Source organism: Anabrus simplex, chromosome 1 (genome assembly GCF_040414725.1).
Source record: "Anabrus simplex isolate iqAnaSimp1 chromosome 1, ASM4041472v1, whole genome shotgun sequence".
Classification (NCBI taxonomy): domain Eukaryota; kingdom Metazoa; phylum Arthropoda; class Insecta; order Orthoptera; family Tettigoniidae; genus Anabrus; species Anabrus simplex.
The window spans coordinates 965,099,695-965,112,608 of NC_090265.1; the positions used below are offsets into that span (position 1 = coordinate 965,099,695).

The 12,914-nt window shown below is 39.5% G+C and overlaps 1 protein-coding gene across 2 annotated transcripts in view; it reads right to left on the reverse strand.

Annotated features, from left to right (window-relative positions):
- Positions 1-12,914, reverse strand: part of na (sodium leak channel non-selective protein na) — a 711,066-nt gene that overhangs the window by 595,374 nt on the left and 102,778 nt on the right. For both annotated transcript variants that reach the window (XM_067148870.2, XM_067148869.2), the window contains exon 4: positions 10,563-10,786. In XM_067148870.2, the coding sequence (XP_067004971.1) occupies positions 10,563-10,786 (224 nt within the window). The remainder of the gene's footprint in view (positions 1-10,562; positions 10,787-12,914) is intronic.

The window sequence follows — 12,914 nt, forward strand, 5'->3', positions numbered from 1 at the left end:
TCCCCAAATGAACAATTCAAGAATCAGATTGATTACATTCTTGCAGAAAAAGGTGGAGAACCTCCTTTCACATCAGAACAAAAACCAAGAGCTGAATATGGATCTGATCAAAAAGAAAAAGAAAGGGATGGAAGTTAAAAGAGAAAGAAATAAGGGAAAAGTTTCAAGAGGATCTGAAGAAAGAAATTCCCAAAGATGACATGAACAGTGTGGAAGAGGAATGGACATGTTTCAGGAAATGGTTTTGTAAAGTGTGCAGTAAACACCTGTGGAAGACTACCAGGGAGGAAAAAGGAAAATGAGACTCCTTGGTGGAACAGCAGGGTAAAGGAAACAGTTAAGAGAAACAAATGGCTTGGAGAAAGTGGACAGGCAGCAATAGTACAGAGAATTGGCAGAAGCCAAAAAGGTATGTAAGAAAATAGTACAGAGAAAAAGAAGAGCTTGGAAAGTTTCACAGAAAATTTACAGGAGGATATAAAGAGAAGTAAAAATGTTTTGTATGGTTTGGTGAAGAATTGTTTACAAAATACGAAAGAAAAAATTTGTAAAATCTGAAACAGGACAGATATTGATGCAAAGAGATGACATACTAAAAAGATGGGAAGAATAGTTCTCAGAATTGCTAAATATTAAATACAGTGAACTGGTAGATGAGAAGGAGCAAGAAGAAACAATGAGGAAAGAAGAACAAGAAAAGGAGATATCGATGTTAGAAATAGAGGAAGCCATACAAAAGATGAAGAGCGGTAAAGCAGCAGGAGTGGATGAGGTAACTACGGAAATGATAAAAGCAGCAGGACCAATAGGGCTACAGTGGCTGTATAGATTATTTAGAATAATCTGGAGGAAGAAAGAGATACCAGAAGATTGGGGAAAGTGTTTAATTATCCCGATATTTAAAAAAAGTGATAAACTGGAATGTAATAACTACAGAGGGATCACCCTTATTGCCCATGTAGCTAAGATATTTGAGAGAGTATTGGAAGGAAGACTGAGGAGGAAGCTAGAAGGAGAAATGGAAGAAGAACAGTATGATTTTAGGAAAGAGAGATCAACATTTGACCTGATCTTTACATTAAGACATATGATGGAGAAAAGATGGGAGTTTGGAAAAGACATAGTAATGAGTTGATGACGTTTATTGACATTGAGAAAGCTTATGACAGTGTGCCCAGACAGTTGGTATGGGACACATTAAGGAAAAAACAAGTTAACTTAGTGGAAGTGCAAATGATAAAAGCTATGTACAAAAATTTGTGTTAGTAGTGTGAAGACTAGTATATGAAAAACAAAATGGTTTAAAGCTGAAACTGATCTCCGACAGGGAAGTGTACTACCCCCAATACTATTCATCATAGTCATGGGTGGAATTTTAAGAACATTAAACAGAGATTGGGAAGACAGGCTACAAAAGCCATGTTGTTTGCAGATGATATAGTGGTATGGGGTGAGGATGAAACGGAAGTGCAAAAACAAGTAGATGTATGGAATCAAGAGATAGAAAAATTTGGGATGAAAGTAAGCACAGAGAAAAATAAAACAATAGTGATGACAAGGGGAAGGAAGGAAGGAAGGAAGGAAGGAAGGAAGGAAGGAAGGAAGGAAGAGGAAAGATAAAACTGAATGGTAAAACTCTGGAAGTGGTTAAAAGTTTCAGGTACTTGGGAAGTGTGATCACAGAAGATGGAAAGATAACCAAGGAAATTGGGAAAAGAATACAAGCAAACAGCCTCTACCAGAGAGTAAGGGGTATTTTGTGGAACCAAGATGCCCTGAAGAAATGTAAGAAAGTATTATATTCAACCTATTATGACGCCATTGTCCGGTCCCAAGTCCGGAATGAGAAAGGAGGAGGGTTTGCTGGTCTGGCACCGAGCTGTAAAACTGCCAACGCCGAGTGTTAAGCGGCGGAAAATAACCTGACTCCTTAAGGGGGCCAACAGCTTTGGGCGACAGAGCCCCTTTAGCTGGGGTGATGGTCCCCACAGTGGGGGAAATGCCACTGGAATCCATTATGCAGCGTCTGTTCTCCAGGTTAGGGGCGGCTGCACAAGGCGTCTGTACTCCAGAGGATCGGCCTCATTATCACCTCACTGGATCACATCCAGAGTTGTAATTCGGGACCTAGTCCCACACAGGTGACACCTTGACAGTCAACCATGGAAGGTCTTTTAAGGAATACTCCACCAGCTGAACCAAGAGTTCAGAGAAGGCAGCATTCGGCTGCCACCTAAAAGATACCGTGAAGTTGGAGGCACGAAAATACCCCAATACCGCATACACGAACGAGACAAAATCAAAAATCAAACCAAAGCAGATAACACACTTCTCTACACACAATATAAACTCAGTCATGAAAACCGGTAAACTAAAAGTAATCACTAAGGCCCGGATGTTTATGCAGTAATAGGTTAGAATGCAAACTTACTGAAGCGAGTAACAAGTAGAGTCTACCTGCACGACGGTAATGTTGTGAGGTTTGCATAAACATTAGGGAATTCTAATGGGCCGAACCCCTAATGTTTATGCAAACCTCACAACATTACCGTCGTGCAGTTAGACTCTACTTGTTACTCGCTTCAGTAAGTTTGCATTCTAACCTATTACTGCATAAACATCCGGGCCCTAGTGATCACCGACATAATGGACCAACACAAAATTCTTATCATGGAATTACAGAAAATTAGAAACACTGACCAGGATGCCTTTGAATCTCAAGGGTACAGACTTTATAAAGGTATACCCGGGAAGAGAGTGATGAAGAATGTCCCACAATTTGGAACAGGATTTTTGGTCAGCCTTAAAATAATAAACTCAGTTCAAGAATTCAAATCACAGTCTCCACGACTCTGAACACTCACCTTAAGGGCATATAATAAAATCTATACTATAATAAATACCCATGCTCCCACTAATGATAAAAACAACTCCTCAAAAGACCATGAGGAAACAGAAGAATTTTGGGACCTATTGGACCAGACCATAGATAACATCCCCAATCACCATGTAAAATTATTAATAGGCGACTTCAACGCTCAACTAGGCAGAGAAAGAAAATACCGTGACATTATCGGAAATGGCCAGCATACAAGAAAACAAATAAAAATGGAGAGAGACTAGTTGTCTTGTGTAGAAACCATAACTTAATCTCAAAATCTACGCAACTGGATCACATCTGCATGGACAAATACCACCACAAAGAGATCTATAACATCAAAGTCCTCCAAGGAATAGACACAGATTCAGATCTCTACGTAGTTAAAATTAAAATTAAACTCACTCCCCAGAGGAAACAACAAAAGCAAGCACCTAAATCTAAAAGAAAAATAGATCCTACTCAGCTAATCAACAACAAAAATTACCAGAAAGCAAATAAAAAAAATAAAAATCACAGATAAACTTGAAGACTTAGTGCACAACCTTAAACAAAGCGCAGAAAACCTGGCTCCAATTAAACCACATAAAAAACACCAATGGTGGAACAGTGAATGTGATGAAACAGTGGAGAAAAGACATCAGGCATGGCTATTACATCAGTCCCAAAAAACAGAAATATCGTATCAAAATCTAGTAAAACAGAGAAAAGAAACTACCCAAGTCTTAAGAAGAATAAAAAGACAAAATCATAAGGACACACTGCAGTTAATTGAAGAATAATTCAATAAATCTCAATCAAGGGACTACTACAAAACTTTCAGAAAGCAGCTCCAAAAATATGAACCCCCGACGCTACTGATGAAGGACGAAAATGGTAAGCTAGCTCATAACAATAAAGACAATGCAGAAATTCTGGCTAAATATTTCAACAAGCTTTTAAATTGTGAGGAACCTACAGAACTCCTTCATTTGGACACCAACACCCCGATAAAAACACCACCAGAGACCCCCACAATAAAGGAAGTCTACCAAGCACTGAATAAATTTAAAAACTACTAAGCACCAGGAGAAGATCAGACCTTTGCGGAAATCTGGAAATATGCAGGAAGATCAGCAAAATTTGCCCTCCATCAACAACTTGTCTCTATCTGGATTAGAGAAGAACTACCAGAACAATGGACAACAGCCCTCATTCACCCACTACATAAAAAAGGAGACAAAACTGACCCTAATAACTACAGGGGAATCTCGCTCCTAGACATAACATACAAAATATTTTCAATAATCATCCTTAATAGGATAAGTTTACAACTTGAGAAAGAACTAGGAGAATATCAAGGGGGTTTCAGACCCTGGAGGAGCTGTCCTGATCAGATCTTGAGTCTTAAGTTGATAATGGACTACAACAGGAGAAGAAACAGAGATAGGGTGATAACATTTGTAGATTTCAAGAAAGCTTATGATTGCATCCATAGAGAATCTCTGTTTAAAATTTTAAGACACCTTGAACTACACCCCAAATTAATAAACATGATAAAACTGACTCTCACTAACACCAAAGCAAAAGTGAAGTTTAGGGGTGAAACATCAGAGACATTTGAAATTAAAACTGGACAACGGCAGGAAGATGGGCTCTCACCACTATTATTTAATTGTGCTCTAGAAATGGTAATAAGGGAAATGTCACGCAACAATAAAGATTGGCCAAAAAATCAAAACAAATTGCCTGGGTTTTGCTGACGATTTAGCATTACTAGCAGTGGACATAAAAGAAGCAAAAACCCAAATATCAGAACTTCAAAACATTGCAAATAAAATTGGCCTCAAAATATCATTTGAAGAAACAGAAATTATGCCCTAAAAACCAACACAACTAAAAGAAGTTACCATAAATGGTAATAAAATCAAAATAGTAACTCATTTTAAATATCTTGGAGAAGTAATAACACATAACCTAAATGAAAAAAATCTCAATCCAAACAAGAACAAAGAGATTAGCTAAAGCACAAAAATTAACATGGGATATCTACAAAAAGAAATGTCCATCAATAAATGCAGAAATAAAATACTACAACACAGTTATAAAACCGGAAGTTACATAATTATGCAGCAGAAATACTTTTTCACCTGAATAAACAATCAAAGACTGACAGACTTCAGAAAATTGAAAGGAGGATTGGAAGAACCTGAATCAACAAAAAATACCAGAAGGATGGACAGTGGCGGATAATAACTAACAAAGTCGTGTACAAAGAGCTAGCACCCATTACAGATACTATGCGTAAGAGGAGACTGGGATTCTTTGGACATATCATGAGGATGCAGGATTCGAGACTTCTGAAACAACTAGTACAACACAATCTCGTCTCAAAAAATACCACAACAGGATGTAAATGGATCAGAGAAGTAAGAGAGGATCTGAAGGAAATAGGCCTTACAATAGAAGACACCATAAATAAGATAAAATTGAATACAAAATTCAAGAATAAAAACCTCCGCTTTACCTTTTCACGAAACAAACCAACAACATACATATTTTCAACTGAGGAAAGGGCATGAAGATCGGAGCTTCTGAAAAAGTACTGGGAGGACCACAAAGCCCGAACAATCCCTTCAAAGAGACCTGAACGATGAACTGACTAAAGTGATCCTCTGTGGTCATAACAGAAGAAGAACAACAACATATTATGAACCCATACTAACCTATGCAGCTGGATCGTTGACTACAATAAAACGAGAAGAGAGTAGAATACAGGCAGCAGAGGTGAAATTCCTAAGAGGTATTGACGGCAAGACCAGAAAGGATAGAATTAGAAATGAAGAGATAAGGAAAAGGACAGGAATCCTGAAACTTCAAGACAGGATAGAAACAACAAAGCTAAAGTGGTATGGGCATATGACGAGAGTGGGAGAAGTGAGTGTGCCAAAAAAAGCTTTTTCAGAGAAGTTAACAGGAAAGAGACCGCGAGGAAGACACCGAAAGAGGTGGACAGATTCAAAGTAGTTGTGCATAGAGAAGAGGGAAGGAAAAACAGAAGATGTACTTAGAAAAGGAGAAGAGTGGTGGAGAGACAGGCAGCGATGGAGGTGCTTGATTCACAACCTGACCCGGGAAGCTGGAAACAGGAAATGAAGATGACGACAAGATGCCTCCTCTGCACTGACCTTACGTAATTCTGGTAACTTATGCTTTATGTGTGTTTATGCATTAATAACAAACAAAAATTTTGAAAAAAAAAATCATTATACCGTTTGTCAGTTATGTTTGAGTAACTAAAAGCCTGCATTCATAGCATGCTTGGTGCTATACTCCTCCCGCAGCACAGGGTAGCCTGGTAGTGAAAGTCCACCCACGCTGAGAAGTTAACACGAGCTTCGAAACACTGGATCACCTGACCTTGAAGAAAGCTGCAGCATAGTGTGGAAGTGAATATAGTTATATATCACAGAAGTAACAAACAAGATCCCAAAACCAAACACCACGGTGAAACACCAAGAGCAGAGAAGAAAATAATATAGCGTAGAAGTTATGCTCATCACAAGTGATATATACATTTCCTGACTCATTTACATGTATGTTTCGTACATACATAAAGAGATATTTACGCTGATATTTTTCCTGATGCAGAGAAAGCCGCAAATACAAGGCACCCCTAAAACAAGCCCACATAACACCTGTTGTGGCAGACCCCTGTTATTTCCCCTTCAGGGACGGAATGAATAGATAAGGGATATAAGCAGTGGTGGCAGATGCAGAGTACATTTTGGCCTAAAAGTGGCCACGGCTCTGCATTCCATTTGACCAACCAAGCAGAAAAGGTGGAGGCATGGCTCTGTATTCAGGAGGCGGAGAGGGGCTGGTCCCCACCATCAGCTGTCCTGGGAATGGTTTTCTGTGGTTTTCCATTCTTGCACTAAGGCGAATGCGGGACAGTTTGTAGGATAGGCCATGGCCGCCGAGCCCCTCACCTTCTCCGAACATCTCCTTCACCGAAAGAAATCTTCCTCGCCTGAGAGATAGTGTTACTGTCTAGGAGGCCCATCATCCCCTTCAGGGACAGAATGAAAACTTATGTATATGCAATGGCCTCTACTACATGCAATAGCCATGTGTCTTGTAGGTGTGCTAGTTATAATCTAATGAGCCCAAATTGGCACACTGGGTCGAAACGCTTGCAACCAAGAATGAGATAGCTGGAAAATGTATAATTTCCAATAACAGATCAATTATACTGGAATTACCAAACATACAGTACTTGCAGGAAGGACAAAAATGAGTACATTAAGAACTTGTGCTCTGAGCTAAGGAACCATGCAACGTAGAATCACTGTGCAGAATTATATGGAAAACTGAAATTCTTGGTTTGTTAACTTTAGAAGGAAGCCATTCTTTCTGGTGTCAACTCAGTTAAATGTAATTTAAAAGCTTTTCAGTCTGTCGAACACACAAGTTCATACGCTATAACATACCTGTGATAAAACACGCTATAAAAAAGGGAATAAGACAGTGTGTTTTTATTCCTTGTTTGATGTGTTTTTTATAGGTATGTTAAAGTGTAATATTTATTCTGAACTTGTGTGTTTGACAGATTGAAAAGTTTGTAAGTTATACTGAAATACTTTGCTTGAGAATTCAAGCCCAGGATGCAGATTTTCAAGGACAGCTAAGGAAATAATGTTACTGACACAAAAGACATGGCCAAAGTGTGGTGGATGATGTTTTATGATGAACCAGAACACATGCCCGAAGGAAACGAAGGTGGCCTTGAACCATTAATTCTTAGAGGAGGGGTAGAATGTGCGGGAAGAAGCTTCACAATGTGAAAGCCAAAATGCTGAAGAACATGAGTGAACCCGGCATTAACATTGTTGACAAGGTGTCAGAGAAAGATATGGACATCTGCGATCTGGCAGGAACAACGGTGCCAAAATGGTGTACAAAACAAAAAACTCGTGAATTAGTTCTTAACCTCCAGCAGCTCGTAGGAGAAGACCAGAGAGGTCAATGACAGGATGTATATGTGTTTCGAGGATTACAAAATAGCTTTCAACAAGATGAAATGGTCAAAACGGAGGACCATTCTCATCGAAAAGGTGCTCGTTCCAGAAACTATACTCTTCGAACACAGCAATGATATGCGTTAAGTACACCCTCTCAGCTACTACTGGTGTGAGCCAGGGCTGCTCCCCTCTCCTATTAAATATCTACAGTGAGTATATCATGAGTGAGGTACTTGAAGACTGGAATGGTAACAATGAAGTTAGAGACAGACAAATAAGTCATCTTCGACATGCAGATGACACTCTTGATAATTACAAAAAAGCAGCATGAACTACAAACTATCACAGAAAGGATAGACGAACATGGAAGAGTGTATGTATGGATTTCAAACTGATACCGTGAAGACGTAAGTGATGATTATAAATTGTACTAACAACAACCTGCCTGACATTGTGAGGGTTGCTAACTATGAAGTGGTTACCTGGTTTGAGTACCTCGGATCTCTTGTCTCTAACACTGGGGACTACGAACCAGAGGTCCACAGGCACATCATGATGTCCAGGAATTCAACAACAAAGCTTACTCGCATATGGAAAGGCACCTCCATTACTGTACCCACTAATTTTTTCCATGCCACCTATGAAGCAGAAACCTGGACCTTGAAGATGAATGATCACTGCAGGATCGACTCATTGGAAATGTGGTGGTACAAAATAATAGAATGATATTGTGAATATTTTGGACAGAACACTGAATGAACGAGCCAATCCTGAAGTGCTCAATATCAATATAAGGCCATCGACATTTATCAAACAGCAACAGCTACTTCGGTGAGATTATCAGAAGACCCAGTGAACTGGAGAAGACAATCACTGAAGGGAAAGTCACTGGCCGAGGGCCCAGAGGACGTTTTCCAGTGAGATAAGTGGATCAACTAAAGACCAAACTGGAGAAAACCTGCAGGAAGCAAGTCTTCATGCCCAGGTCATTGACTCGCAGAGGCAGGTTGTCAAGAACCTAGCTACATGATGCTAGCTACACCCTTAGGGAGGGTTAGAAAATAAGGCATACAAAGTAACAAAATAGCAAAAGATGTATTTGACTGCACAGTACTGTATCCTCAGCTGAATCAAAGCATGGTCATTAAATGAAACATTTATAAGGTACAGGAGAAAAAAACTCTCTCTCTCTCTGATCAGAAGTATCCAAACACCTACTCGAAACTGCCATGAAAATGTTCCTCAGATATACTGCCCACTAGTGTACATTAATACTGGAGCCATCCTTGGCCATTATTATCACTCAAACTCTGAGGGAGGAATCTATCTACTTAATGTCGGAACATCTCCAGGGAAATGGCAGACCATTCTTCCTGCAGCACTGTAGCGAATGTAGTCAGCTGTGTAAGTCATTAGGGTCTCAAATGAAGTTGCCATTCTAGTTGTGTTTGATAGGATCAAACATGGGGCCCTGGGCTTGCCAGTCCATTTTCAGAACCATATTGTCCACAAACTACTCACAAACATCCTCTGCTTTACGGCAGGGAGCATTATCATGCTGGAAAATACAAGTGATCACCTCTGAACAGGTCCTCTATCATACACAATACGCTACTGATCAAAAGTCCTTGTATCCTTCCGTTTTTAACATGCTCTGTAGTATTATAACAGGACCAGGTTCCACTCAAGAAAAACACTACCACACTGTCATCTCACCACTACCAAATTTCACTGTTGGCACTGTACAGACTGGTATGTATCATTTGCCACACCCCAAACCCTCCCATCTGACTGCCACATGGTACAGCATGACTTTTCACTCCAAATACCACATCTCCAGTAGGCCGCGGACCAGTGGTGGCATCTTTAGACCACCGAATGTGGCACTTAGCATTTACTGACAAAGTGTGCAGCTTATGGGAAGGTGCCCAAGACTTGAACCCAAGTCATCATATCTTATAGACATGGTATTAACTGCAAAATTAGTGGCACCGCAGAATTCACAGGTGGTATCACACAATGTCCTGCGATTCTCCAATATTAGCTTCTTCAATGCAGTCAGTCAACATGTGTGACCTACCTGGTCATGGTTTTGTTGTGCTTGTGTCTTCCTGTTACCAAGTCGCAATTACATCTCCAAAAGTTGCCCTGCTCAACTTGAGAAGGGTGGAAATGGCCTTGAATAACTGCTTGCAGATGTGGCAACCAATAACCATTCTACGTTGCAAGTTACTAAGCTACCTTATTCCAACCATTCTGCACGTATCTTGTAGCAATAAACAACATTAAACTATCAGCTGCCTTTTACAGCAGCAGCAGTGGTTGTAGTGACATCTAGGCTATAGGTTACATGATCGGAAGGGTGTTCAGATACTTTTGACAAGATAGCGCATGTGACATTTACAAATTTGACGACTTTAATATTGCTTTTATCCCAAGTCTCCTAGATTCACATCACACTGTGCAAGTGACTGAAAACATAAGTAATAACCTTATTGAAAATGCACTATCTGTTACTACATTAGTCAAATTATTGGTTTATATGACAAACATTCCAATATTGCAAGTAATTCTGGGACAGAAGAAATGTACAACAAACAAAAATAGGATAAATGTACACGAGTCTGACTACCCTAAAGAAAAAATACAATAGCTAAAATGTGACAGAGAGATATACTCACTTGAATATCTGATTTATTCTTGACTTCGGCATGGAAAACTTGAGGAAGACTCTGATGAAACGTATCATGATGAGTGGACGTGGGGCTCGCAGAATTGACAGATAGCTAAACCTTGGAACAATTCCTAACATTTCAAACATCTGGAGGATGACAGACACCCATAAAAAGAAAACCATGCTTGCATCAAACTGGCACCAATGATCCTTAAGATATGGGACTTCACCCTAAAAAGAGATATTTTAAATTAAATAGTTTGCATTAAATCAATATAGGACAAATCATATAACTCAATGAATTAAAGAGATTATCATGAATATGTCATAAAATACAAACAGAACACAGACAGTAAATGAATCTTAATAAGAAGCAGAGAGAAAGAGCAATTTATGAGGGCAAGTCAATAAGTACCTGCAATCAACTTTTATAATGTATAACAAAAAGAGTACACACTTTTTATTATAATTTTTCAACGTAGTCACCCTGCTTTTCAATGCACAATGTTCACAGTTTCACAAGATTTCTGATACCCTCTGCAAAAAAAGGTTTTTGGTTGCGCACATATGCACTGCTTCCTTCACCTGTTAATCGGAGCTGAATCGACAGCCACTTAGAGCATTTTTAAGTGGACCAAACAGATGGTAATCCGACGGGGCGAGATCCGGACTGTACGCAGGTTGCTCCAACACCTCAAAACGCACCATCTGAAGAGTCTGAGCGGTGTGGGCAGCGGTATGTGGGCGCACATTGTCATGCAACGAAAGAAATCCTTCCGACAATTGACCTCTGCGTTTGTTGCGAATTGCAGGTTTCAGCTTGTTTACCAGCGTATCACTGTAACGTTCACTGTTTCCCTCTTTTCCTGATAATGTTCCACGATTGACCCGTAAATCCCCAAACACTGTGAGCATCACTTTTCCTGCAGAAGGATGACTCTTGAATTTCTTTTCGACTGGGGATTCAGGATGCTTCCATTCCATGCTCTGATGTTTGCTCTCTGGTTCAAAGTGGTGAACCCATGTTTCATCTCCAGTGATGAAATGTTCCACCTTCGTTAGCATGATGGTCCAGTAGGTGCTGACAGATTCTCACATGATTGTGCTTATGCTCTTCATTGAGATGTTTTGGAACCCATCTTGAACAGACTTTGTGAAAGTAGCCTGTTATGCATGATTTCATATGCAGAACCATGACTAATGTGCATATGGTACGCCACGTCATCAACAGTCACTCCTCTGTTATTCAGGATCATATCACGCACTTGTTCAATATTGGCATCAGTTACGGCTGCAGATGGACGCCCGGATCTTTCCTCATCCTTCACACTCGTGCAACCCATTTTGAACTGTTCAATCCACTGATAAACACTTCGCTGTGGCAAAACATTGTCCTTGTATTGTGCTGAAAGTCTTCTATGAATTTCTGCTCCTGGTACACCCTCAGACCACAAAAAACGGATTACAGAACGCTGTTCTTCCTTGGTGCAAACAGACAGTGGCACGGTCATCTTGATGTCAAAACAGCACAAGTTGTACTGATCTGATAACGCTGAAACCTACCATAGATGTAGACAATGGATGCCATCTAGCGGTTGGTGAGCACACAATGCCATAGAGCAAACCTAAAGACAATTAGAGCAAAATTTCAGATACTTATTGACTTGCCTACGTACGTTACCTATTGACAGTGAATGAATACATTCTATCCTGGTAAAAGCACAATGTCATATCCCAACACTCATTTTTCGCTGGTTTTTGTCAAAACTCCCATGCAAGAATGAAAAATACAGCTTCAAGGTGCATTCGGACCCTTTTACATCTACCTAAGTTAAGAATTTCAGATCTCTGCGTGTGGTTGATTTGGCTGAGCATCACACACACATACTTCCTTTTATTATTTATTTATTTATTTATTTATTCTTGTAGTCCTGCTTCTAAGTGCTCAGTGAAGAGCTCGTTCATAGCCCTTGTAAGGATTAAAAATTATTTTCAATCATCTTAAGCACACAATGGTTTACACATCTTAACTGTATAATTGGATTACAAAGATGTTTGACACAAATTTGTTAATGAGATGCAAGATGGAAACTGCTCTCATTTTCAGGCAAGTACATACCAACAATTTGCAAAATACGGTAGGGATGCAAAATTTCTTGGGGCCATGGGTATTGCTGCAGCTAAATTTATCCTTGAAACAAATCTACAGAACTCTAACTCTGACAAAACTAGTGTCTTAATGCTCCCTGTGAACCTGTACGAGTGGAGAAAATAAAGATCTTCAAAATGTAAAGAAAATTTCTACCAATGTAAAACATTAAAATAAAATGCAGAAATACCATTATTTTTATTTTTTTTA